The sequence below is a fragment of the Pleurotus ostreatus genome (assembly GCF_014466165.1).
Source record: "Pleurotus ostreatus strain PC9 chromosome Unknown scaffold_6, whole genome shotgun sequence".
Lineage (NCBI taxonomy): Eukaryota > Fungi > Basidiomycota > Agaricomycetes > Agaricales > Pleurotaceae > Pleurotus > Pleurotus ostreatus.
In genome coordinates, this window is record NW_023503161.1 from 466039 (window position 1) to 491437 (window position 25399).

A 25399-nucleotide genomic window follows, 5' to 3' on the forward strand; every position below is an offset into this window, starting at 1 on the left:
AATATGTGAGGTTGGTTCCCACTGCTCTGTTCGAGGCCTGAACTGTCTGCTACATTGCAGACAAGTGTAGACATTGCATACACACATGTCCCTTGAAGGCATGATAGTGTCCCACAAGTCTGACACAGCAATATATGCAGCTCCATAAGGAAATCTGCCTGGATGATCTCTGTGGAGAAGGGCTCGGACTGCATCTCTCACTTTTTGAAAATCTGCTCCATCCTTGATTGCTGGGAACTGCCTGCTTAGTGCAGTAGAATAAAGGCTCCCACAGCCATCTAATATTGACCGATGGCTTTTCCAAACTGCAAACAAGATTGTGAAAAGAGCATCATAGCTGCAGCTGAAGTTTGCTGAGTCCCATGTCAATCCTAAAGGACTTTGGCCCAGTTCCAGCTGTGCTTTCTTTGGTACAGGTCCTTGATATTCTTTGTGACCCTTTCGCTTTGACCTCTGCACTGGCACATTCCTTGACCGGTGCCAGTCCAACAGTGCAGCTCGGGTCTCAAATGATTTGGGTGGTTGAACATTGGATTCTGATAAAAACTCAGTCACAACACTCAAAGATTCAAGCTCTCTCAATTCTGCTCTCAAGAATTTGACCATCCTTCCACCAGTGATTTTGTGCTCATCAAATCCTTGAACAAGGATTGTGTTGCCTGCACTGGTGCTTCTGGACAAGCATGTATAAAAAGATAGGTGATTTTTGCAATTCTGCAAATCTACCACATTGAACTCTCTGGTTTTTCCCTGGGAAGCATAGTCTGTCATAGCAAAGTTAGGCAGAACAGGCACCTGTGAACGCTTGATTGATACTGTTGTACCATTAGGCAGCACACAGCTTATATTGGAGCTCCGGCGTACCACTGGCACTACATTCTCAGGCAAACCTTTGATATTGATTGTTCTTGGGGGGTTGACAAGTCTAACATATAGTGTTTGCAAGATATTTTCTCCCATTGGCCCTGTACTGTAGTCCCAGTCCTCTACTATGCCCTCCTGCCCCTTTGTCATGCAGAGTTCTGTTGCATTGTTGTATCTCAACACCACTGGCAGGCCTTTGCACAACAACAGCACACCAGCCACATGCTCCGACTCACTGTGCTGACACTGCCAGATGGCTTTTTGAAGGGCTACCGTCAACTTTGCCGCATCTCTCACTAGCCCCTTGCCTCTCTTTTTGGATACAGCCAGAGAATCCATTGAGTGGAAGCTATGAAGCACCTGCCCAGTCTCAGAAGCAAAACACTGGCTGCCTAGCTGGTTGATTCGATCTTTTTGCAAATTCCAGGCCGTTATTATGGCGGTGTTCCTGAACTTTTCATTGCAAAGTGACCTCACAGGATCGTTCTTCTTAGCAACCAAAGTGCGGAGGAACTTTGTATCATCTTGTGTGCACAGACAGTAGCGCATATTGTTCAGAGCGGTTCGGAGTTTCACATCATCTTCTGTTTGAGAGGTCTGTCTCATGTTCTCTTTCAAGATAACTACTGTCAGGAACTGACACCACAATGCTCTGCCTATCCGTGACTCCTGTTCATAGCGTGACATCCGTGCACCACAAGGCCTGGCAAAAGCATCATACAATGGATAGCCTCCAACTGGAGGCAGCTGAGCAAAGTCTCCAGCACAAATGATATTGATTCCACCAAAAGGCAGGTCTGTTACTTGTCTTGCATTGGCTAGCCGCCCAGAGATACGGAATAGGTCACGGCAGCTTACCATTGATATCTCATCCAGAAAGATATAGTCAACACCTTGCAATCTGCTCTGCACTTGGGATACTGTTCTTGAGTTAGTTGAAAAGTTGTCATTGTCTTCTCCATTGAGCCCCAACACTGAGTGATAAGTAGATCCATTGATCAGAGCTGCACTAGTACCTGTTGGTCCCAGTATCAGTAGCCGGTGTGATTGGCCTGACTCTGCCAGAAAGCAGCTCAACGCTTTGAGCACCTGGCTCTTACCAGTTCCAGCCATTCCTCCAAGATACATCCTCAGCTGTGGCTGGGTGCCTTCAATGGCATGTGTGGTCACTATGTCATATGCCCGTCTCTGTTCTTTGTTCAGCTTGAACTGGTCACCAATAGTCATTCTTTTTTGTTCTAGTCCCCTTATCCTCCTTGCTTCCAACTGAGCCAAGCCAGCTGAGTCTACTACAGCCACTATTCCAGGCTGCTTGGCGAGATCCCGTGCTGGGTCTGCCTGAGTTTTTGTTGTCCCACTCAATCTCATGCTTAGCGCTAGCTCTTTCAAGTTTTTCACACATGCAGCCCACCCTGCTGCTGTCAGCCTGTCAAAGCTCATGCTCTCTGAGTCCTGCACTCTAGTTGATATCCCCAACCAACCAGTTCTTGCCAATGTCAATGTGATGTCATCCATCTTACGTTTGCGTTCCTGAGCAAGACCATTCATCTCCATGTAATTCTCCAGTGTGTCCTCTATTTCTATGTCACATTCTACTTCTGGGCCCATGTCTAGTCCATACTGTGATTCTGGAGCATCCTCCTGAAGCCGTCTTGCTTTGAGACCCAATGAGTTCACCACAGCCCTGTGGTCATCTCGTTCATCCAGACACTCATATCGCAAGTTCAAGTTTTTCATAATTTGGATCTGGCGGGGACAGAAAACATAAGCCATGAATGCCTCATCCCAAGACTGGCTCTCAGTTTTAAGGTCAGTAGGCAGTCGCCATGGTTTGAAAAGAGCTAGCATAGATGCACAGTAGTACTCTCGGTCTCCTTGATCTGCCCGAGGCAGGCTTCCACCCATGAAGTTGGGCACCCAATTTCTCCTCCATGGATAGTATTTCACAACATGGGTCTCATGAAATGCATGCTTGTCTAGAAACAAGAATGTCATCCCTTTTCTCTGACTTGGGCTTCCCAAATAAGGATGAACATCATCAAGCCCAAGGCTAGGATCCAAGTACTCTTGATAGCCCAGACTGTGTGGATCTTGCCAGAGGGCCTCCTGCTCAACACTGTTCCAGTCTGTCTCTAATTCTTCTTTGTCTAAAATGCCAATCTCATCTTCAAGGTTCTCATTCTTGCTGGCCGCATTCTTGGCTACTCTCTCACACATCTGGACATATTCGTAAACACTCAAATGTTCTAGCTGCTTTGGCCTTAGCCTATAATCATCAGTAGGAGAAAGAGGAACAAAGTCTGAGCCCACTTTTCCAATACGCACAGTATCTGCCTGCACTTCCTCTGCATCTGTACTTTTATCTGATCCTAGCATAGCCTCAAATGTGGCCCGAACTTCACGTACATACGGTCTCCACCATAATGGCACAAACTTGTGGCTTGTGTAGTGATCCGGATGTCCTAGCAAATACAATGATGCCATGGGAGATCCAATTTCTGATCTGGAAGTAAGGTTGTTGACAATCTTCAGTAAGAGCTTTTGGGCTGGAAAAGCGTCTTCTGCAGTGGTAGATTCTCTTGGCCTCTTCAAGATGTCAATGACTGCATCAAATATCTGGTACGTCCTCAGCCCTTGTTTTGTGATATAGTCTGTAACATACACAACAACTGCTTTGATAGCAGTGCCACTCATCAAGCTTGTCACATCAGTATTGCCACGGAGAAGGTATGTCACCAAAGGTGTGAATGTGTTTAGCATGGACTCCTTTTTCTTCATGAGTATGTGGCCATCCTCTGTCACAGTTGTTTCTGGCACCAACTCACGAGGGAACCTGGCAGTACATACTCCATCAGCATTGGTGCATCCTTTAGACACTTTATGACCTGATACCTCTGCCCCTTTGTTTGATGCATAGCAACTGTGCAGGTTTGACCGAAGTAAGATATCATCAATTACACCCTCTATTTTCTCTCTCCATTTGAGATGTGCTTCACATTTCCGGCAGTACTGGCATCCACCGCAAGGCCGCTCAGGTGGTCCCTCAGGCAAGGTCTCTGTTGGGGCTTCATAGCCTTCCTTGCTCAGTGAAGCTAGCAAAGTTTCCTTGTTTGCCATTCTTGACTTGCGCTCTACACTAGGTACTTTGCCTCTAACATGCTCCAAGTCCCCTTGCATAAAATCGCCTTGATGGCATCCTTCCAGATATGAAATAAGACTTTGCTTGAAAATACCATCTTCCTCAGCAAGTTTGTCTCTTATTGTTTGTGGAGAAAGATTCCCCCTTATCCAAAGCAGCATATGCAAGTGGAGAGTCAGTCGACCCTGTTGTTCCACCACTCCATAGTAAGCCGCTGTTTCTCCATAGAGACCCGGACGGTCGATGTCTACACCAAGAATGTGGGTTATAAATGCTTCACAAATATAGTTGAAGAAACGTGCAGCAGCAACGGGGTTCAGAGCAATTGCCCTCTCCCTCATCTCTTTTGGCAGTACATCAGGTGTATACTTGTCATCAGTGTTTGCGAAGTAGATGCAGAGTGGACTCATCACATCTGCTGGTGAGAAGGTGATGAACCAGGAGGGTGCACCCAGGAAAGACATCAAAGACCATATCTCACTTCTCATATTTTTCTTTGAGGTCATTGAGCCTTGTACTTGGCCTCCAATTTGGTCAATGTCACTCAGAATTGCAAAACAGGCCTGCTCCTCTGGTGTGGTAGCAGAAACAATTTCCCCTTCCTTCATTCTGCTGGCCAGGTTGGCCAAAACACCTAGATCAAGGTTTTTAATCCGCTCAACCACCTTATCAAAACTCTGCCTTTCAGAGACAACAAAGCTAGCACGTGTGGCAGACTTGATTTGCTCATGGTTAAAGGCAATTATGGGGAAAAACTGGTCCATTTGAAAGCGCTTGTCATGATACATGAGAAGGAACTTCTTGTGAGCATGCTCAGAGAGAGTGACAGATATGTTAGCATTGCCCAGCCCTCCAAGGCCAAAGGGAAAGAGCCACGGAAACATTTGAGGGTACAGTTGTGGGTTATCATAGATTGACTCTGGAACAGATGAGCGACCGACAGCCAGCACATTGCCCTGAGTGGCAAGATGGTTCAATGCTTTAGCCTTTAATGCTGCAACTGACATGTTCTCATACTCCACACCTGTCAGCCCAGAGACTGCAAATGAGCAAGGCCCTGTAGAAGTTCCCTCCTCATGCTCTGTGTCATGTTGACTCTGTGCCAGCACCTCACGGTTACCTCCATCTGTTCTTCTTCGGAAGTCAACTACCACTGGTACACCAGCCAAGGGATATGACTCCAGATTTTTATCTGATATGTACAGATCATGATAATCAATATGGTTCAATTTCAACCAGTCAAGAGCCTTGGCCACAACATTTCGCCTCACCAGCATGGGGGTCCGTTGAAAGTCAGTATCTGTGGGTGCATTCTCCCCAATGTATACAAAAGCAAGAACTTCGTTAAGCTCATCTATACTTGGAGGCAGGATGTCATACACCTTTGAAGTAGGGTTTTCAAATAGAATTGCATTCGCTGCCATTTTCACCCTTCCAGAAGCCACCCTTACCACACATGAGTTATGCCGTACACGTGCCACCAGTAGCTTCTCAGCAAAGGTCAGGCAATTCAGCTCTTCTGGGACATCACCCAACCAGAGTCCATTTGCCAAGGCTAGCTTGGGCATTTTAGAGTGACGCAAAGCAGCTTCACAATCTGTGCAGATCTTTTGGCAGTCAGAAAGGACTACTGGCTCTGTCATCTCATCTATATCATCACCTTCTACATGCCTCTTCAAGCGTGTGACACCTGGCCGCCTTAGCAAATTAAGATTGACCTCAGGACATTCTCCAAGGTCAGACAGCACAGATCGGGGCTTAAGCTGGGCACACACCAGACAAGCACTTTCTTCCCAATTACTTGGTAACATGGCTTTGCAAAAGTCTTCACATATGTGATCTTTCAGCTCTGATGAAGGTGGTGGTGGAGGGAACCTATGTTTGAGCATGGACCGCATAGCTGCACGCTTCCTCCTCTCCCGTCTGTCTTTTTTTATCTCACATTCCTTGTCATAGGTAGCACTCCACTGATTCTTTTTTTTGGTCAGTGGAGCAAAGACGGTAAGCATTTCTGGGCAGCCATCACAGACATGGTGCATTATCATCTCTTGCATATCTGCCACCCGCCGCTTGGTTCCCACTGTCATGCCATGGTGTTGTATCAGCTCTTTGAGTCTCAGCCCATTACTCCACGTTGCAAGAATTGACAGCGGCACTCGTGCCAACACTTCATTATCATTTCGCTGTTGGAGCACAGATCCTGAAGTGCTCTGAAAGTGGGCTATCACCATTCTCCCACTTTCATTGTTGTTGGCCAAGTCTCCGTCAATTATGAATGGCTGTATGGCTCTTAGCACGAGGGTGTTGGGACCTCCCCCTTTCTTGAGACCACTTTGGCACCGAGTTTGTGTTGAGCTCACTTCTTCTCCCACATGTTTTACCAGGTTTTGAGTGTTAGCCCTTGTCATAGGGCACTGAGGGTAATATACATTATCAATACGCCGGTCATATTCAGCAAAGTCATGTGCAAGCATACAAGCTTGTCGACATGCAAGGGACATCCTCTTCATTATTTGGACAAAGCACCGCTTCTCATATATTACATCTGGCCATAATGCCTGGTGTAAACAAAAACATTGCAGACTCTTGTCATTGATATTGCGTTGAGTTAAGCATTGTGAAAGTGTTATCGTTGGCTTGTGAGCTTTCGCATCAACAAGGAAGCATTGTAGTCTGTGTCTAGCATTCCACCTAATGCCTGCTCGTTCGTGACATTCCCACCGTATTTGAGTGACAGCAGTCAAGACACATGGAGATGGGGTTTGCAAGCAGTTTCCCAAGACGATGAGTTGCAAATGAGATGCAGCATCGCCTCTCACCTGGTGAGACAACCATAAAAAGGCAAAGACATGAGCGAGCCATTGCAGCAACATTGTCTGTATAGCAAGGTGGTCAAAGGGAGGGGAGACGTGCAGGCATCACGAGCCATCATTTTCTTGCTTTTACACAATGTCTGACGTTCCAAATTCAATCAAACTCAGGTACATGAAACACATTTGAATAACTGTTAACGGTTACATATCTACTTTGACGTGCCAACATTCTTCTTGCGTGGCCTTTTCTGATCAGGCGAACCCAACAGCATGGCCCATTGTACGTTGAGACTCACTGCTTGACCTATTACCACCCCCTCCTTGTCTTTCTTAGCGTACGCAGTAGTGGTGTGGGCCACGACCGCAAACGAGTCTGCCATCATCTCGCCTTCGAACTGGGGGAGAATCTCGTGAATCTTGACAAGGTCAGAGGACCAGTTGATCTTCTTGTTTCGCCCATCGAAGATACGCACTGGATCATATTTTCATTCAGACAAAAACCCTGCAAGCCAACGATTGGAGATTCAAAGCTCACCTTCATCAGATGCGCTCAGTGTTGTTTTGATATAGCCGCCAGTGATGCCAGAGCTGCCAGTCAAAACAGCACGACTTTGAGTGCTTGATACAACAGCCTTTGATGGCGATGAGCCAGCAACCCGGCCACCTCTGTACGGGCTGTTGGGAAGTGAGTCATTACCCTTCCTACCTTCTCCCCATGTCTCAAACGTGAACTCGTCACCCTTCATGTTACAGTGCATGCTGTCCTCTCCAAAGACCATGCAGACGACGGAGATGAAACGTTCTTCATCTTGAGTGTGCATGAAGCCGCGGACATACTTCTTCCCCAGATTGCCAGGAGTTTTGAGACAACACTCAGAGACCCGGATCGGCACAACACTGACAATCCCAATATCGGAATCGTTAAACGTCATGACTCGGGATCGACCTGAGACAGGGATCATGCGTGCTGCAAAGCCTCTGGGGTCACATCGGGCAAGGTGGAAAAGGCGATGGTAGGCCACAAATTCCATAGCACTCCAGCTTTTCCTGAACTTGCATTTAGAAAAAGAGAAAGAAAGGTGAACAAAATTGTTCGCACCTTCCATTCATGAAGGGGCACAGCTCATACCATTCATCGTACCTCATTCGCTTACTATCCTCTTTCTTCTCCGACCAGCTCATGAAAGCCCGAACTCTGGAAGAGAATGCCGTCAAACATTGAAGCTGGGAACCATTCAAAGCACTCACGAAAGATTGGGCAAAGTCTTGTATATATCTCGTAGGGACTCAGCTTGCTCCTCCTCGTTGAAGACCTCACACTCCGTAGGCAGCTTGATGCTTCTGAGAAGGTTTTAACCCAAATTGAGTACAATCACCGCAAGACTTACGACGGTGGGTACAAGCTTGAGGTGCTTTTGCTGACGTCCACCCTTTACACTCTAAGTGAGTATCAGCTGTTACCAGAGTCAGCAAGTAGTCTACTTACCCATCGTCAGCACCACCATCAAAGTCATCCTCCTCTTTCAGACCTCTTGCAATCGCCCAAACTGACAGATAATCACCGTCGTCATCACCCTCCTCATTGCCGCCGATTTGGGATTGACCATGATCCTTTCCCATGCCAACCTTGCTGGTGGAAGCGGAAGGCTCAGAGGAAGAGGTAGCGTCATTCCCCCCTTGGCCTGAAAACATAGGCTGCTGATCTGGCGTGACTGGACGTGGATCAGATGTGTCACCCCCAGCAGATCTGCATGTACAGTCAGTCTGGAAGCGATAACAAGAAGGCAAGTGAGCGTACTCTGGTCCCTTTTGCTTCTTTGTGGCCCTTGTCTTGGAAGCAAGTGGAGAAGCCTCTCTTTCCTCCTTTCGTTTAGTGGGTACAATGCTCCTACAGATTCAAACCCTGTCAGCAAACCCTCTACAGACTCGTGAACTTGCCTTACCTTTCGTCTTTCATAGGTGTCACTCCATCCACCATGGGTCTGTACCGATGCAGAGTGAGTTGGACACCGTACATCTCAAGCTCCAAAGGCGCACCTGTTGCGAACACTGCGTTGGGCCATCGCTTAGAGGGGTTGATGAGGAGGACAAAATCACCCTTATCATACTCAAGTGTACTTAAGGACGCGCATGAAGGCCACTTGAAGGGCCCTTTGCAGACACCCAAAATTCAAGTTCCTGGATCCATGCAGGGCTCTTGAGAGCTCCATGGTCAGTGCCGCTGATCCGGAGCCCGTAGCTCATGATGAGCTTGTTTTTCTAGCGTCTTATCTCGCTATCTGCAGGAGTAATTGGCAAAGTACACTGCTTTCAAACCTCCGGGTTCCTATGTGTCGTCCACTGATTGATTTCCTTCTTCCTGTCACAGCTGCATCGACCACATGTCTTCTTCAATGCAGTAAGCAATTTGATAACAACAAAGTTCTCCCTGTCAGCCCAAAACACTGTTCGTTGGATGTCCAATGCTGCATAGGCACATAGCTGTGAAACGAGCAACGACTCATCTCTCTGCCGCATATGCCTCTCCAACAAGTCTCAGTGCGTTAAACTCTTGCATCCTCCCATTCCCGGTTACTGAACTGGAGTAATAGGCATTGATCAACATCCTTGTTTACATATACGATGCCCATCAGCACGTACTTCAGTTCCTGAGTCTTCGCGAACTCAGAATATATGGCACCACCTGCAAAGATATTCACCTTGCCGTTGAAGAGTTTGTCAAAAAAGAATACGACATCGACACTTACCTCACCCGTTTTCTCCTCAAGAAGGACATATATACCTTTTGTGAGGTGCAGCGTATGACCAAGACCATCATCTCAGGATCCATTGCACTCCAGTTCTTCGCTCGCCTCAATTTCCCATCTTGCGACATGGACTTATACACGCCTTCGAAGGAGGCTAGCTTCATGTGCCGTTGCCTAGAGCTTTTTGGCTGTGTGGCCAAAGCAAAGGATGGCAGTGAGACGACTGCAGTGGCCTTGCTTGACGCCTCATGGAGACTAATGCTTGAAACACCGGTCAACGGAAACTCCCTGTATGGCCCGAGAGGCATTTTGACGGTCGTCAACTTCAGCACACCCACAGGACGTCTCATCCAGGTCATCGTCACAATCATACCACCCGTAGAGGTTTTGATGGGCTACCACTCGAGTGAAGTTTTCTCCCTTTCGTGTATTATTCGCTGTTCTTACCACACGTCTTCAGCTGCTGTTATGAACTTCATTACCAGCACCCATGCATACTCACTGTATGGGTGGGAGACATTTGACCTTGGGCTATCATTGTATACTCGTCATCATTTTGCAGGAATGCCACAAGTCGTGGCAAAGTACACACGACGAGGGTGGAAGCCTTTGACGAATGGCAGCCAAGCTGCGGACTACATGGTCTTCAAGCCCATGTCACGAAGCGTTGGTGACCGTATCACTTGGAAGCTCAGGCTCAAGCTCAATTATTCTGACGGCTTTGAGAAACCTCGTCCGGTGGGCTCGCTGGACGTCAAGGAGAGGGCTATGAAATGGTTTCTTAGCTACGATATTATGGGCTTCCCTATACTTAGGCCTCAAGTTGTCACCCATCTGCCGGTATTGGCACCTTTGTAGTACTATAGTTTTCTCTGTGTACTTTCCTACGACGAGGAACCTGAACATAGCCATAAGATTCATCGGACTTTCAATGTTCCTACTTAGCCCGGGTCGAGATCTGTCCTTCCTAGATCGTTGCAACCTCTGCTTCTATGTTTGAAACCCTTGTTCAGGTGCAGGGCACTTTGACAGCCTGCAGTCACTGCTTCTGGAGCAATCACTACGTGAAAAGGAAGGAGGCGTTGAGGACAATATGCCATCCGCCCACCATGCCCTTTGATCTCTCTGCCACGTCTCTCCAGCTTCAAAGTGTCGTCAATGCTATCGTCGAGAACCGCCTACTTTTTTCCAAGCAAGAGAAAGAATTAGGAGACATCGTTGATGTGATTGACTTGGAGAAGGTGCGATGGACATTTGCTAATATCGTCAATGTGTTCCCAACAGACATCATAGGTCTTTGATTTCTTGACCCTGGTGGATATCGACACCAAAGGGTCCAAACGACTCTGCGTTGAGGACGAGGTGGTACACACGCCGACAGAACTGCAGGTTCGAATGTTTGGGGTTCTTGTTAATCATGAGCTACCACCCAGGCTTCGCGAGATGTAGGTTGTTGTTCAACCTCTCTGTCCTATCACCTCTCATCTCGCTTTCTGCAGTGAACCCAATGGACGAATATACGCAAGACAGCATGTTGCCATCTCTGGATTGGGAGCCCCCTTCTTTACCAAGGCTATAGAAGGTCTGCAAGAGCTCGCTCAGTATCTTACTCACTTCTTCAAAGAGGGGTCTTGGGCTGGGTGGTCGCCTTCCGAGCACTTGGGCTTTTCAGTCTTGGACGCCAATTCCCGCTACTACACCCTTAGAAGCACTCAGCTTGTACCCAATGACGTACCCTTCCCAAAGGATATGGATCCCAGAGGCTTGCTGGAGCGTGGCAAAGGCACAGAGTTTGCCTATAGTGAAGATAATGTAGTCGAGTATTGGAAGTACAACAAGGACGATAACAGGTTAAGCACGCTGTGACCTTGTCCGAGGCATCTTACTGATCCTTAGCAGTTATACCGTTATCAATCCGCGCGAGTTCAAGGACGGCGACATAGTTGAAGTACACGTGTCATTCTTGCTGCTCAAGATGTCCACCAGCCAACGCAAGTATTACAACCACTCCAATGTGTTGCCCAGGTACCGCATGTTGTTGACGTTGAGGGGATTGACTCTTTTGGCACATAATGAACATAAGGTCAGTGACATAGTACTTGCTGTTGTCGCTTTGATAACTGAGATGCCTTAACAATCAGTCCATTGCAGGTGGATCTGTAGGTCCGCCAAAGAGGAAGAGGCAGCTTCAGGCTACCAATGCTTTCGTTGGAGGTCATATGGAAGTTGAGGTGGAGACCGCCTTGAAGCGATTCTGCATTTGATGAGCGAGCTTATTCTTGCCTTCTTGTTCCTAGGCCTGTATACAATATATAGATACAGCCATGTATAACGCGTACTCAGTTCTCATTCATAAATAATCAGTGGACAATTTGCCTACGTATGATGTGAATTGACTAATAGAACTGGCTATACACAGGATGATGCAGACAAGCATGATGAAACATCCTCACAAGAAGCCGTTGTCGACACAAGCCAGGGTGGAGATAACGACCAAATATTCAGGAAGGGTCTCGGTGCAAAGACGACAGCACCAGTCTTCAAGAACTTGGCAACAGCGGCGGCATGCTTCCTCAGCAGGGTGTGTGTTGGTGCCGACGCTGACAAGAAGAGTCTTATCCAGTAGCTCCTTCGATAACACTGGAACAGGAGGGACGCTTCGGCATATTTTTCTCGAAGTCCACCGCATCCCGCACCTCCTCACAAGGAGCCGTCATCCTCACTTCCTATGTGCGACGATTAGAGTGTGAGAGCCACAGGCAGAAGCCGTTGTTGACGGAGAAGGCAACGTAGATGGAGGAACCAGTGACGGTGAAAACTGTCGGGGTGAGATATATAGCGAGGAGGCATAGGCAAGGAGAGGATGTGTGGGCGGAGTTTAGGAGGTGTTGCGTGAAGACGTTGTGTCGGTGCCATATCCTTATTATCGTCCTCTTTCTCACTGCGTAACTCCACCTGGTAGCCAACGGCTCGCAGTCCTTGTTTGCGTTCTTTCGTTCTTTCGGTACATCACTGTCTGTTCGTCTGTTCGTCTGTTCGTCTTTTTATACCCGTCCATTCCCTCCCATTCGCATCTTGCAGACATTTCTTGCTACATTTGCTCGAACGCGAACGTCGTTGGTCATTGCTTGCTTAATTCCCCGTGATCGCTTCAATTCATCCTGTTTTGCTGATACATCCTCGCTCTCTCGAGATCCGTTTTCATTTTTGCTTTCTTTCATCATCCTCGTCATCATCCTCAAGGATATTCGTGTTCGTATTCACGCCATTCAGGCGCCAGCAGCACGCAAACGGCTCTGGAAGACTGATACGAGGGTGGGTCAGTATGTGCAGGGAGCCGCGAGTATGAGGTATGAGTTTGGTACATACGTACTTTCACACACACTCTCTCGTTTGCACCCTCCTTTCCCTTCATTTTCACATTAGTTCCCGTGCGCGCAGCCTTCTGTACGCGTAGCTACCACTCAATCATGCTTCTTTGTCTCCCCTTTGAATCGTCGTGCTAATCGGGTTCGGCTATTGCTACTGGTCCATTCGCATTTCCCAACCATTCCGAGGTTCGGGCTTTCGTTCGTTCTCGTTGTGTTTGCCCGAACACAAGCCTTGGGTTGCTTACTGACTTGTTCTCTCGTAGATTTCCTCCTCCTGCTGTGGATCTGGGTGGGTGCAACCGCATTCGCATCCGTCTTTGCATCGGAGTGGGAGCCTGCGAGCAGATTCGGTCTAGCGGAATAGCGTGATAGGTCAGTACTCCGTTGTCACATCAATGGGCAACACTACTCACATCCCATTCTCTTCCTCTATTCGCATCTCATCCTCTCTCGCTCACCTTCGCTACTTTTCCGGGCGAATCAGAGCGCATAGGCTCGCCTGACACGTCATGTTTTTCGCGGCGAAAGTATTGTGGCGATATGTTTTCTCCGCGATTGGAGGCCATAGAGTCGTTTGACGCGGAGAGGAGAACGTGAGGGGAGGGGAGCGAATAGAGAGAGGGAGAGAGAGAGGATAACGGTGAGAGGACGGGATAGTGTATGTGGGGAAGAGCGATATGATAGGGACAGAGGACTGAGTGCGTGAGAGTGAGAGTCGTTGATGCGCGAATTTGGCATTGTCCATGCGAGCGATTCTCGTTGATTGAGAGTTGTTGGGAGCGCAAACATGAGAGTGAGCGCGACGACGGTCCGATATGTCTCAAAGCTGACAAAGGTCCTCGGTGGTCCCACGACTTTAACTGAAACCCATGCACTGGGCGTTGTAGAATCATCGATGTGCCGTATCGAAGTGGTTTTGAAGCCGGGAGGAGTAGCCGAGAAGTACCTGGGAGGAGAAGTGAGGTTCCGCTCGAAGGGTCCTGAGGTGATGGGGGTACGGCTGGGCCACGAATTTTGGCGAGTCGTTATGGAGCCGTGATGGTACACCAACGTTATCCAAGATGCAGGAGACTCATCTCGCGGATGCGTTCTCGACAAATTCGCAAGGTAAGTTCGTTCCGTCCTGTTCATTCTCTTTCCTTTCGCTTCACTTGTCCTTCGTGCTTCCACCTCCCCCCCCCCATCCACATCCCAAGCTCTCGTCCTATTTGCCATCGAGCACTAAGCCTCGCTCGTATCTGTTCACGTTCTCAACACCCTGTCTCAGACTCGCGCATACTCTGGCTGATATGTTTCATCACGACGTGCTCAGCAGGCGCGTAATAGCGACGCCACGGTAGTCTTCATCGTTATCAGCGAGATATCATTGTTGTAGAGGTGGAATCTCGATCGAGGGAACACGGAACGTTCAAATGCGTCGAGGTCGTGGCGCTATTCCTGCGAAGAATCTGAGTAAGTATTTCGTTTCCCTTTTCTATTCTGTCCCCGTGTGGCTCGCATACCTTGTAGGTAGTCATCCACTCCTTTCCTCTCCACCGTTTTGCGAGGTCGTCCGCACTCAATCAGAGATTGTTGGCCCCTCGGCATGCAAGACGAGGAATGCGTGCATCGCCCGGGCGAAACACTTCGCCTGTTTCGTTATCTCTTCTTGCTCGTCTCGCGGAAAGGTAGCGAAGGTATTGAATTTCGTGCCTACCAGAAATGGAATCGCGGTCTGTAAAGAAGAGATCAAAACTGATTCAAACTGCAGATCGTCTCGAGATACATACTTTATTGAAACCCGGCGCTTGCCGATACCATCCCTTCACTGAATTCAGTGTCGATTTCCGTGAAAGATCGAACATGAAGAGAATAGCGACAGCGTCGTTGCACACCAATGGCAACATGTTGACGATCTCGCGCTGCCCACCAAGATCACATTAGCTGTGAGGTTGATGAACCCGATACGAGTGTGGCCCGTGAACCTGGACCTCAATTGAAGATATTGCAGTGACTAAAGGGCGGTCGATGGTAGGAAGGGAGTGAGGCGACGTAAACTCAAGTGCAAGGACGCGTCTGGGGGTAGAACTGTCCAAGTCGTCCAGAAAGAGCCAAGTCAGGACCTCGACGCTAACCAACGACGCCGCACAATCAGAATGACCAGTTGCGCAGAGAAAAACTCTACTCATTCGTTCTACGTCGGTGGGGTGCTCGTCTGTGTACTAACGTCGGCGTTGATGACGATCAACGGGGGTGTGTGGATTTCCGGCGATCCGCGATCCACACTAAGCGTCGTAGGTGAGATCAGGCTCGTTCAGATGCATGAACTTCACGCACTTTGCATCGTAGTGCTCCATTCCTTCACACTCCTCCTTCCTCCGCTCTTCCGTCGCTTTCAGTTCGATTAGACGCACATGTTCGGGGGGGGGGTAAGCTTGTCTGCGTGAATCGAAGGACTGACGTGGTTTGAGCAAGAAATGTCGTACGATTGTTTTATGAGAGCGCTTTGCGAATGGAGAGCGTAGGCGTCGTTTGAGGTGAATCAACGGAACAGGTGGAAATGTATCATTGTTTTCTTCGGCACGCTACATGGAGTCGCCTTGGATTGGTTGTTGTCTAGTCTTCGTGGAATCCTTTTATTTATTTTCGGAGCTTCATGGCTTACATCCACACCGTCCGCATAATTACTGAGAAGTTTCCGTCGTTCCGTGTGCACATCAGTGAAATTCAAACCACTAAGCTTGGATGAGGCTGGATTCGTCTTCATCTGCCCGAGGCGACCTTCACAATTCTCTTTGGAGGCAACTCAACCAATGGAAGGGCCGCGTGCATGAGAATTCTGCCCGACGTTAAGTATAGACTCCAATTGCGTCTGAGTCACTTAAGCAATTGCGCAGTATCCTGGCGTAGGGTTTGCACGAACTAAACCTTGCGATGCTTGGATGTCAATCGAAACCGTCTTAGACTCTCCAGCACTATGGGATGATCAAACTCAGGATGTGGAGGGAAACCTGCAAGGATGCTTACGGTATGTCCACTTTCTGGAAACCAACAAGTTCTTGGTTTGACGTGACCACCGACGCTACGAGGTCAGTAACGTAAATCTGACAATAGAGTAAGTAACTGGTCGCTCAAGGAGCAACATTATGATCGTACCTGAACCACCTCCTTTCCGGCCACAGCGCCTGTGTTGCTGACAGTAACGCTGACGGTGAACTTGCCGTTCTTACTAACGGTCGACGGCGAGACTGCTATGTTGGAGCTGTAATCGTGATGTAGAACGTGAGAGAAGGACAGAATGAATGAGCGTCGACTTACTAGCTAAATGTGGTGTAACTCAAGCCGTGTCCGAAGCTCCACAGAGGCACTGGGCTGTCGAGAATGTACTGACGGGTGTTTAGAGCATACCCTACCCTATGAAGTAGGAGGCAAGGGACGTACTTGGTGTCCGAAGCGAAGTGTGCCGTCATCTAGAACACTCCCGGAATCCAAGGGCCGGCTTCCCTTCAGGTAATTGTAGAACACTGGCGTTGTCCCGACATCGCGAGGGAAAGACACTGGCAATTTACCTAGAGCACGTTTAATTCGCCGAAGCGCATTCTAGGAGACAAAGAACTGACCTGATGGATTAACATCTCCGAAGACAATCTCGGCTAGCGCCAATCCACCCTTCTCCCCGGGGTAGAACTGCTGAATGACTGCATCGGCGTCCATATGACTAGCATAAATGAACTACCACAGATTCAAGAATTGAGATACCCACGAGCTTGAATCCACGGCTCCGCGACGGGTTTACCGCTGACAAAGACAACTATAGTAGGCTTTCCTGTTGCCTCCACGGCTTTCACAAGATCCAGTTGCGCACCGACTAGCGCCAGGTCGTGCACGTCGACGTGTTCTCCCGTTGTTGCATTGGTACCCGGCGTCCATAGGAGGGTTTGGTCCAATGACCACGTCCCTACTATAACGATCGCAACATCGGACGATTGTGCTGCATTCACCGCGTCGTCAAATCCAGATCGGTCATTTGACCAAAGTTTTGAGCCCTCGGCGTAATTGATTTGTACTTGGGTGTCTGCGAGAACTTGGCGGAACCCAGCGAGTGGGCTGACGCCGTTGAGAGTGGCATTGAAGAAGACATAGTCACCGAACTGTGTAAATAGTTCAGAAAGAACCAACAGGATTGCGTTTGTGACTTACTGATACTCTATCGGCGTGAGGGCCGATCAACGCGACGGACCCAAAGTTCTTCGATAGCGGTAGTGTGTTTTGGCGGTTCTCGAGCAAGACAATGGACTCGCGGTCAGACGCAAGAAGGGTTTCCTGCGACTCGGGAGTGCGAAGCAATGAAAGGTAGTCCTCGTACGGGTAAGGATCTATGTTTAAAACACATAAGCAGAGGATTTCAGAGTGAGCCCCCTCACTGACTTTCGAAAAGACCTAGAGAGAATTTGGTGCGAAGCATATACTTCACAGTGGCATCCAGGGCCTTGATGTCAACTTGTCCCGCTCTGATTTGGTCTATGCATATGGAGCACATGCGTTGGATGCTACTTAGTTTCGTGGTCAGGGCAATGGATGATTGCGTACCGGGCAATGTCAAGTATGTATACATTCCACCACCCATCTCCCCAGACAAGCCTTTCTCGAGCGTTGTTTTAGCTGCGCATTCTCTCGTGGAACATGTACCATGAAGGGTAATTAGAAGGTCGACGGACCCAGCGTCGGAGACGACCCAATACTTATAGCCCCATTCTTTCCGGAGCTACGGCAACACAGTTAAAATAGGCTGCTATGAAAATAACATTCCATACAATGTCAATAAGGAGATCTAGCTCATTCAAACGCAATCAGGACCCGTACTCCCCAAGGCAAAGGGAACACTTACGATTGTTCGCAATAGCAGGAATACCGTCGTAACTTGAGTAAGCCGTCATGATGGTCATACTCTCCATACACGCTCTTTCCAAAGCCCGTAGGTGTACGGTTCGAAGTTCACGCTCACCGCCAGCCACCGGGGCAAGGTTCCTTGACCAGTGTCAGAGGCGTTAGAGTAAATCAAAATCACAGAACGTACAAGCCTCCTTGAGGACTCCCGAAAGCAGCAAAGTGTTTGCAAGTCGCAGCCGTTCTTGCGACTGCTGTCGTGCTCGCATTACGACGTTTGCCGGATTGTAGCCCTTCCACATAAGCTAGGGCCATCTCGCCAGTGAGGTAATGGTCTTCCCCGAAACCTTCCTCAACTCGACCCCACCGAAGCTCTCGAGCTTGATCCAACACAGGTGCAAAGATATGGTTGATTCCTAGCCCCTCAGCTTCGGTCGAAATAACACTAGCTACCTTCTTCATGAGGTCTGTGTCAAATGTTGCAGCGAGTCCAATAGGCGAAGGGAAGATGGTCCCGTTATTGGTAAAACCGTGTAGACCTGCGCGTAGTCGTGAATCAATGAGTAGAGAGATCGATGCCGATTGACCGACCTTCTGACTATATCAGGGCAGGGATGCCCAGAGTAGTGTTTTCCATTAGATAGCGTTGTCCAACATTGACGGCAAAAACGAATTTCTCGTAGGGTACGAGGTAGCCACCCCATATCGAGCCACCTTTTTGGCGCATCATTTCTTCCTAAGATAGTGGTAAATAAGACCGTGGAGATGTAGTATACGATGGAAGACCGACTAAGCCCGTCTGATTGAACACCAGGGTATTGTCCAACGGATCATTCATGTTCATCCATCCATTCAGATCGCCCTGAATTCTGGCGTGAACATTATATCAGATAGTAAAGGAAGAAACGAGTTCAGAACATACAATTGGGCGACCTTTTCCTCGAGCGTCATACAAGGGAGTAAGTCATTCACCCGTGCTTCGATTGATGCCCTGGGATTCTTGTACACCGGGCGGGAACCATCTCTATTTTCTTGTCGAGCCTCCAGCGAAAAATGGAGGTCGTCCCGGACACCAAATAAGTTAGCCTTGGCCACGAGCACGCCTAGAGACAGGACTAATCCGGGGACTAGGCCAACCATATCGAGAACGGGGTGAGCGAGAAGAAAATGAAGGAAGAATCAGGCCTCACCGAAGACTTATAAACATTGTAGGGTGAAAGTGCGGTGTCAACGTAGATGAATGGGGGTAACGGTCATGTTCGACCTGATTCTTTTCGCATCCTGGCGTCCTTCGTCCTCCGATCTTCCCCCCATCCATATCCCAAGCTCTCGTCGCAATCGCCATCGACCAATGTTGTGCCCCGCCCATGCCTTTCCGTGTTCTCAACACCCAGTCTCTGGTGAGTGACTCCCCACCTCTTTGCGACGGTCATGAACCTGGCAGGTATAGTTTACAATGTTACCGTAGATTTATCGCGACATATTTCGTGGACGTGTTTAGTGGGCGTGTGGTAACGACACCACAGCAGTCTTTATCGTTATCGGCGGGATTAGTGTCGTCGGAGTGGCGGTAGAGGTGGAGTCAGGATCGAGGTAACACGAAGTTCTCAGATTCGTCGCGGTCGTGGTGCTTTTCCTACGAGACGTTCGAGTAAGTCCTTTGTTTGCCCTTTTAAATCCTGCGTCGCTCACATACCTTGTGGGTAGACCTACACTCCACTCCTCTCCTTCCCGAGCTCATCCACATGCAACCAGAGAGTAAAAAAGTGTAGACGAATTGGTGTAATGGGCGTCGTTTGAGGTGAGGGAGTTGACGGAGGGGCTATAGAAGAATGTCTCTGTGTTCGCCCAGTCGTGCAGTAGCTCCCGCTGCGGAGGCTGCATTCCTGAACTACTAACTTTGAACATTTGGCAAGAATCAAGTTGTGATGGCGAAAGAAAATCTAGGAGCATGAACCATGAGGTTTATGTAAAGGAGACTGTATACGTGTACCGTAACATAGACGCTGGAACATAGCTTCGTCAATCCGATACCACTTCATTCAACTTTGAACGTAAACCAGGTTATCTTGTTAGCAGCAAGTACAATGCTAACAAATACTAGTTACAGATGCCTTCCGTACGGCTTTGGGTGAATCCTACAGAAGATCCTGAGATGGATCCGAAGGATAAAAATTGGACGACACAACAGCCTTTACGAGGATTCCTGGAAATATTGCGAGGTTCTAAAGAAGAACAGTATTCTGAGCGGAAAGCGATGATAGTTGAGGAAATTTTGAACGACTACCCCATCCTGGTAGGAGCCTCGTTAAATACACGCAACAAGTGGCTGAGGCTGAAACCAGGTCCATCGTATCCTTAATTGGCTTTATTTTGCAATTAATGGCGGATCTTTGACGCGTGACGCTGCAGTGAGCGTATTCCTGGATTACTTCCTGAGTCTAGTGCTAGACCGGAAGGAGGAGGCTCTGAATTGTCTCCAAAGGGCCCAAGAAGCATATATGAGTGCCCCGGTAAGTTTTATTTAGCAGAATGTGACACTGCAAATTGGAATACACACTTATAATATTTTAGCTACCCTCAAAATTTCATATGCAAGGGGATGGTGATCAGGAGGAGGATGAGGAAGAAGACGAAGAAGAGGAAGAGGAAGAGGAAGATGACGATTGTGAGCTGTTGCGGGTATATTGGGAGAGTAAAGCCCCAAGAAAGTGGAGGGCGTTGATAAGAACAGAAGGTGATGTTCAAGTCAAAATCTGTTACCTGTGGGCAGATGCGCTTCGCACATTCTTCGCACAAACCCAAGTAAGTTGTCATTTGTTTTAGCACCATCATCTAATCAAAGGCTTTTAGAACCTACCTCCGAGCATCAAAAAGGGCGCCGTACAAGCTTTGCAGCAAATGAGAAAAATAAATAAAAGTATTTGGATGCTGGATAGTTGGCGGAATGCTGTTAAGGTACGTTGATGAGACTAATATCATATTGCCATATATACAATCTCTACATTTAGGTGTCAGGTTTAGCTGAGGTCATGATCGGCATCTGCCAGTCATCTCATCTTTTCAAAGTACAATCGCCGCATGTGGTGGAAACCTATAGGTACAATGTCTGGCGGGAAACATTGGGTGAGATTTTGGTAAGGTGGACACCCAATGAAATGGCAGAGAGGAAGGTGAGTATTGTGCAGTACTCAAAGGATTTTACTCAGATGAAATTACAGATTGAGGTATTACCAGATGAGGCTAAGGATGGGAGGATTGCTTGCACCGCTGAGAACATATTGACTCTCATGTGCAAGCATATTGAGATGGTGCCACGCATCTCTCACCCATCTTCGGTATTCTTCCTTGTCACGTATGACAACTTTGTTCACACTTGGGAGATCTGGCTGGAAGGGGCATTGAGGCACCGTAATGTTGAGGTAAGCAGCGGTTTCCCTCAATGTTGAGAAGAACTAAGCCATCTGAGTTAGACCATTAATGTGGATCTCCGATATTTACATCGTGCTCTCCGAGGAATGAATTTGGAGGTCTTCGAAAGGACACATAAAATTCCGGAGCAGCTAAAGGTGATTCTTGACGAAACAGAGACCTTAGTTCAGCACAACCGGCTTCTGATGTTTGTCAATTTCCGCCCAAGCAACAGCCGGTATCCTGGACCCCCTGCCAATAAAAAAAAAAGAAGTAACACAAATTCACCTGCTGACACTCCAGAAGTTTCACCCTCACCATCACCCTCACCATCTCCACATCCTAACCCATCAACCCATCACATTTTCAATTCATCTAACATTCCACCATACTCTCTCTCTCAGCTTTCTGAAGCACCGGAGCTGGATCCTAGCCAGCAATTCGTCATGCCAAAGATCTTCAAGAATACTTGCAACTTTTGTAAAGATCTTCCGGATGAGGATCAGTGGTGTATCCGCAGGTATTTTGTTCATGAATTGCCTGGTTATGAGAAACTCGAAGGATGTATCATCACCACGGCATTGGGAGATGATCGCTTGGATCCAAAGGTATTAACAGACATTTTATTTGTTCTACAAACTGACATAATTTCTTTAGCCAACAAAAGGCAGCAAACCTGGAAAAACTCCCACTTACTATCATCCCGACGAGCTTGGACTCAAGCAGATCAAGCCTAGACCTGAGGTTCAGAAAAAATGTGGCCGGGATGTAACTCTGCTAATCAATGATGAGAAGGTCATGGTGAGTTGTGCTCTCATATCCAAATACACTTTTTAACTGTCTAAATTTAGGTTGGTGCAGTGAAGTATAATGCATTCGTGGATGAGGTGGTGGAGGAAATGGACAAGCATTTCCATGCCTCATCCAACCTCCATGATGTCCAGAGAGGTGTAGGATTCCGTGCATTCGCTTGGGGAAGTATGAAGGCACTAGGGTCCCGGGTACCACAAGGAGGGAATGCTGGCAGTGGCTACGGTCCGTACAAAGATTTGGATGCAAGGGAGATAAGTGGTATTCGCAGCATGTTCAATCATGCAAAGGTAAGCTTTAATTTTTCATTGTCTTTATTTCATACTAATTGAGAATTACAGATTGCTGATGCACTTGTTCACACTGCTCAAGGCCTTTATAAACCGGTGACAAAACACGTGGACAAGTACTTTGTTGCTCAAGGGATGGATCCAATAGGTAGTGGAGGTGGAAACCTCTACATTTGCCACAACTATTGCAGCCCAATGCATCAAGACCGTGATGCAAGTTTATCCATATGCATGCAACACAAGAAGAAATGCAAGGAGGGTGAGTGGAACTTTGTGTATCTCAAATGGGGGGTGTATCTTCAAAATGGCCCAAACACGCTATGGTCAGTATTATTCATTGAAATCATGATTCCTATGTAATATTTCCTTAGGCTCTTCGACGCAAATCATTTGCATGGAAGCACGATGCCTGGCAAGTCCACAGCATTGCGAAGGCCCTTCTTGCGACGAGAACGTGTTCCAGATGACGCACAGGAGCAACAAACAGGCGCTCAAGAACAAGCAGCAGCACAAGGGCTACAACTGCGATGGATTATTGTAACTCCCAATGAAGCATCAACGGGATGTCACATGTCTTACAGAGCCAGAGATTTGCGGAGAGCATCAGAGTATCAACGGGTTCACAGGCAACTTCCTGCTGCAAGTGATTACTGGAGGCAGTAAAAGGGTTTCACAATGTATAATATATACTTTCAAGACTATCATAACTCAATTAACTACAATTTCCACTCAGACATGTTGAATTCAATCTGCACATTACAAGTACTGACAATTTAGCGCAATCTCGTCTTTTCAACTTAGCTTATATAATCAAAATACCTTCCTCCAATCAGAACACGAAGAGTACTTTTTCGAGCAAATATGTACAAATACTGAGACAGCCAATCACGATCCAAGAAATCAAGGCTTAACCAATGAGAACGACGTACCTAGCCCCGTGTAAGACCCTGTCGAAGTGTTTCAGACCAGTTCCGACTAACGAGCCTCCATTTCATTCCGGTCTCGTAAACATGAAGGTATAAGGAAATTACAAAGCGAGCGGGGAACATCCCATCAAGCAGACGAGGTAATTTAGGCGCGGAACCACCATGTAGCTGAACATAGCAAGGATGGTGAATGGCGTCCTGTGGTGGCAACATGTAACGGCCCCTGACCAGCAAGTCTCAGCAAGAGGGGTCCCCTGGCTACTCCTGTTCCACCAAGGTATTGTCTAAAGGCGATGCAGTAAACAATCGCGTGTATTCATTCTGTGCTTGTAACCGACTGTCTATCGTATCGAGTTCACATAGAAAAAAGAAGAAAAAGTCTAAACAATCTATGGAGAAATGAACTACTCAGCAACCCCGTTGCCATTTGCAGTCGGCGGTTGGCCATTTCCATTTGAAGGGGCACCCTCTCCGGTCTTCTTCCCGCTCAAGATCTCTGTGACTCGAGCCTGCACTATCGCCAACAAAGGAGTGACACGATCCTTCACCTCCGCAGTAACTTTGTTGACCTTTTCCTGTATTGGGACGTCCTTCGCCGTGACGATGCCCTTCAGTTCGTTGATAGTTGCACCAAGCGAAGTCTGAAGCTCGTGTACCTGCCCTTGGAGGTGAGCGAGGTGCTCGTGGAACTGTGGCGGGATAGCAGAGGCTTGGGAGCGAATGGAAGTCTGGAGTTCGGAGGCGGAGGTGGCAAGGGAAGTGGAGAGTGCCTGGGCAGAGGTCTGGATCTTCTGGAGCTCGAGGACCATGGTGTCGGACAGGGTGTGAACGCGAGTTTGGGCGGTAGAAAGAGACGAAGAAGCAAGTTCGGAAATCGAGTGGGCTGTTTCCATGGCGCGGTTTCTAGAAGAAGGCCAAACATGAGTCCTCGTGGGGACGAGACAAAAAAAAAGACGTACACTAGTACGGACTGGGTCTGAAGGTGCTTGATCTGTTCACCAGAGTATACATATGCGCGGTCGGTGAGGGTCCTGGAGAGTGCAAGGGCGCGTTGATACTGGTACTTGGCGTCTGGCGGCGTGGATGGGCCTGCCTCAGGACCGTTGACTTGAGCCTCGATATAATCGACAATCGGGGCGAAACGCTAGGCAAGAATATGAACGACTATTCTGAAGCAAAAAAGGCAGGAACTCACGTTATCAATGCCCTGGGCGACATTGAAAGCGGGGCTCTTGACCTTCTCGTCGAAGTTTTTGTTCGCAACGGAAACAGCGCTATCGCGCCTCTCGCGAACGAAGGTAGCTACTTCCTCAGGCTTAACTTGGAAAGGATAAGGATATCGCGATTCGACGATATCCACGGCCTTGTTGGCGTAGCCATCCGCACGGACGATAAGAGGTGCAAATCGAGCCTGGAATGGCTCCGTGTACTTGTATGCGGTGGCGGAGAGGTCCTTCGCGGTGGAGAACGGTGTGCGGGTGTACGTGTTAGACGCGAGGGTGTCGTGGATCGTCTGCAACGACGAGTAGACAAGCGGAATGGAAGCAACTCTGTGGATAAATGTAATCTCCGGGGCTGGGTGCTCCGAAGCGGTGGACTCTGTGCCATTGGGCATCGGGATCGTCGATGTCTGAGTTTCGGCCATTGTCGCCATTGTGGGAGGCAGAAATGGGGATGGTGGTGGTTGAAAGATAAGAGGGAGCGTCCTGCAAACGCCTCTATTGCAATTTAATATAGCAGCACCCCTGCACGTGGGCTGGCAACTTGCATGTGAAATCGCGGGCACGGCGTCTGTTGCGACTATCACGACACAGTGCACATCAGCTCAATTGCAGTGCGCCAGTCCTCCAGATGAGTCGTACTTTGTGCAAGTACGACTTTGATTCTAATTTCCAACAGTGCGGGGAGGAGCAAACCCTGGACCCCGCATTTATAACAGTAAATTTGCAACATTTCTTAGTGCAAACGTTTATGCGGAACGGGGTCGTATGAAATGCTTCCCTGGTTCCTCGATTGCGACTCGGTCCGTATGCCTGTGATTAATACTTTAATCGGCAGTAAATACGAATACTTCCTGGTACGAGAGGTTTCACCGCCCCGAAGGACTCTTGGCTGAGACTCACCACCAGTTAACACGAGATACTGGTAACTCGAGATGCTTC

At 48.3% G+C, this 25399-nt stretch overlaps 6 protein-coding genes across 6 annotated transcripts; 3 read left to right on the forward strand and 3 right to left on the reverse strand.

Moving 5' to 3' along the window:
- Positions 1-7025: 7025 nt before the first annotated feature.
- PC9H_008412 (uncharacterized protein) lies at positions 7026-8879 on the reverse strand (the record flags this gene model as incomplete). The annotated part of the gene is made up of 9 exons (XM_036777923.1): positions 7026-7288; positions 7352-7863; positions 7916-8011; positions 8065-8157; positions 8205-8246; positions 8303-8563; positions 8615-8704; positions 8760-8798; positions 8854-8879. The coding sequence occupies 9 exons, from the start codon at positions 8877-8879 to the stop codon at positions 7026-7028; spliced, it is 1422 nt and encodes a 473-aa protein (XP_036629351.1).
- Positions 8880-9333: 454 nt separating this feature from the next.
- PC9H_008413 (uncharacterized protein) lies at positions 9334-10421 on the forward strand (the record flags this gene model as incomplete). Its single annotated transcript, XM_036777924.1, has 2 exons — positions 9334-9354; positions 9408-10421. The coding sequence occupies 2 exons, from the start codon at positions 9334-9336 to the stop codon at positions 10419-10421; spliced, it is 1035 nt and encodes a 344-aa protein (XP_036629352.1).
- A 251-nt stretch (positions 10422-10672) lies between these two features.
- PC9H_008414 (uncharacterized protein) lies at positions 10673-12189 on the forward strand (the record flags this gene model as incomplete). Its single annotated transcript, XM_036777925.1, has 5 exons — positions 10673-10804; positions 10857-11008; positions 11063-11413; positions 11463-11646; positions 11983-12189. The coding sequence occupies 5 exons, from the start codon at positions 10673-10675 to the stop codon at positions 12187-12189; spliced, it is 1026 nt and encodes a 341-aa protein (XP_036629353.1).
- A 2303-nt stretch (positions 12190-14492) lies between these two features.
- PC9H_008415 (uncharacterized protein) lies at positions 14493-18940 on the reverse strand (the record flags this gene model as incomplete). The annotated part of the gene is made up of 23 exons (XM_036777926.1): positions 14493-14648; positions 14704-14835; positions 14899-15043; positions 15112-15198; positions 15251-15369; positions 15579-15680; positions 15837-15888; positions 15941-16017; positions 16070-16175; positions 16232-16299; positions 16355-16482; positions 16534-16631; positions 16673-17064; positions 17114-17289; positions 17342-17434; positions 17504-17678; positions 17728-17744; positions 17802-17941; positions 17991-18339; positions 18392-18398; positions 18456-18536; positions 18591-18669; positions 18723-18940. 23 exons carry the CDS (start codon positions 18938-18940, stop codon positions 14493-14495), a joined length of 2997 nt encoding a protein of 998 aa, XP_036629354.1.
- A 970-nt stretch (positions 18941-19910) lies between these two features.
- On the forward strand, positions 19911-22974 carry PC9H_008416 (uncharacterized protein; the record flags this gene model as incomplete). The annotated part of the gene is made up of 12 exons (XM_036777927.1): positions 19911-20096; positions 20146-20313; positions 20375-20605; positions 20654-20758; positions 20812-20973; positions 21022-21222; positions 21274-21369; positions 21616-21819; positions 21869-22012; positions 22063-22311; positions 22363-22634; positions 22683-22974. The coding sequence occupies 12 exons, from the start codon at positions 19911-19913 to the stop codon at positions 22972-22974; spliced, it is 2310 nt and encodes a 769-aa protein (XP_036629355.1).
- Positions 22975-23641: 667 nt separating this feature from the next.
- PC9H_008417 (uncharacterized protein) lies at positions 23642-24891 on the reverse strand (the record flags this gene model as incomplete). The annotated part of the gene is made up of 3 exons (XM_036777928.1): positions 23642-24140; positions 24197-24381; positions 24433-24891. The coding sequence occupies 3 exons, from the start codon at positions 24889-24891 to the stop codon at positions 23642-23644; spliced, it is 1143 nt and encodes a 380-aa protein (XP_036629356.1).
- Positions 24892-25399: the final 508 nt, after the last annotated feature.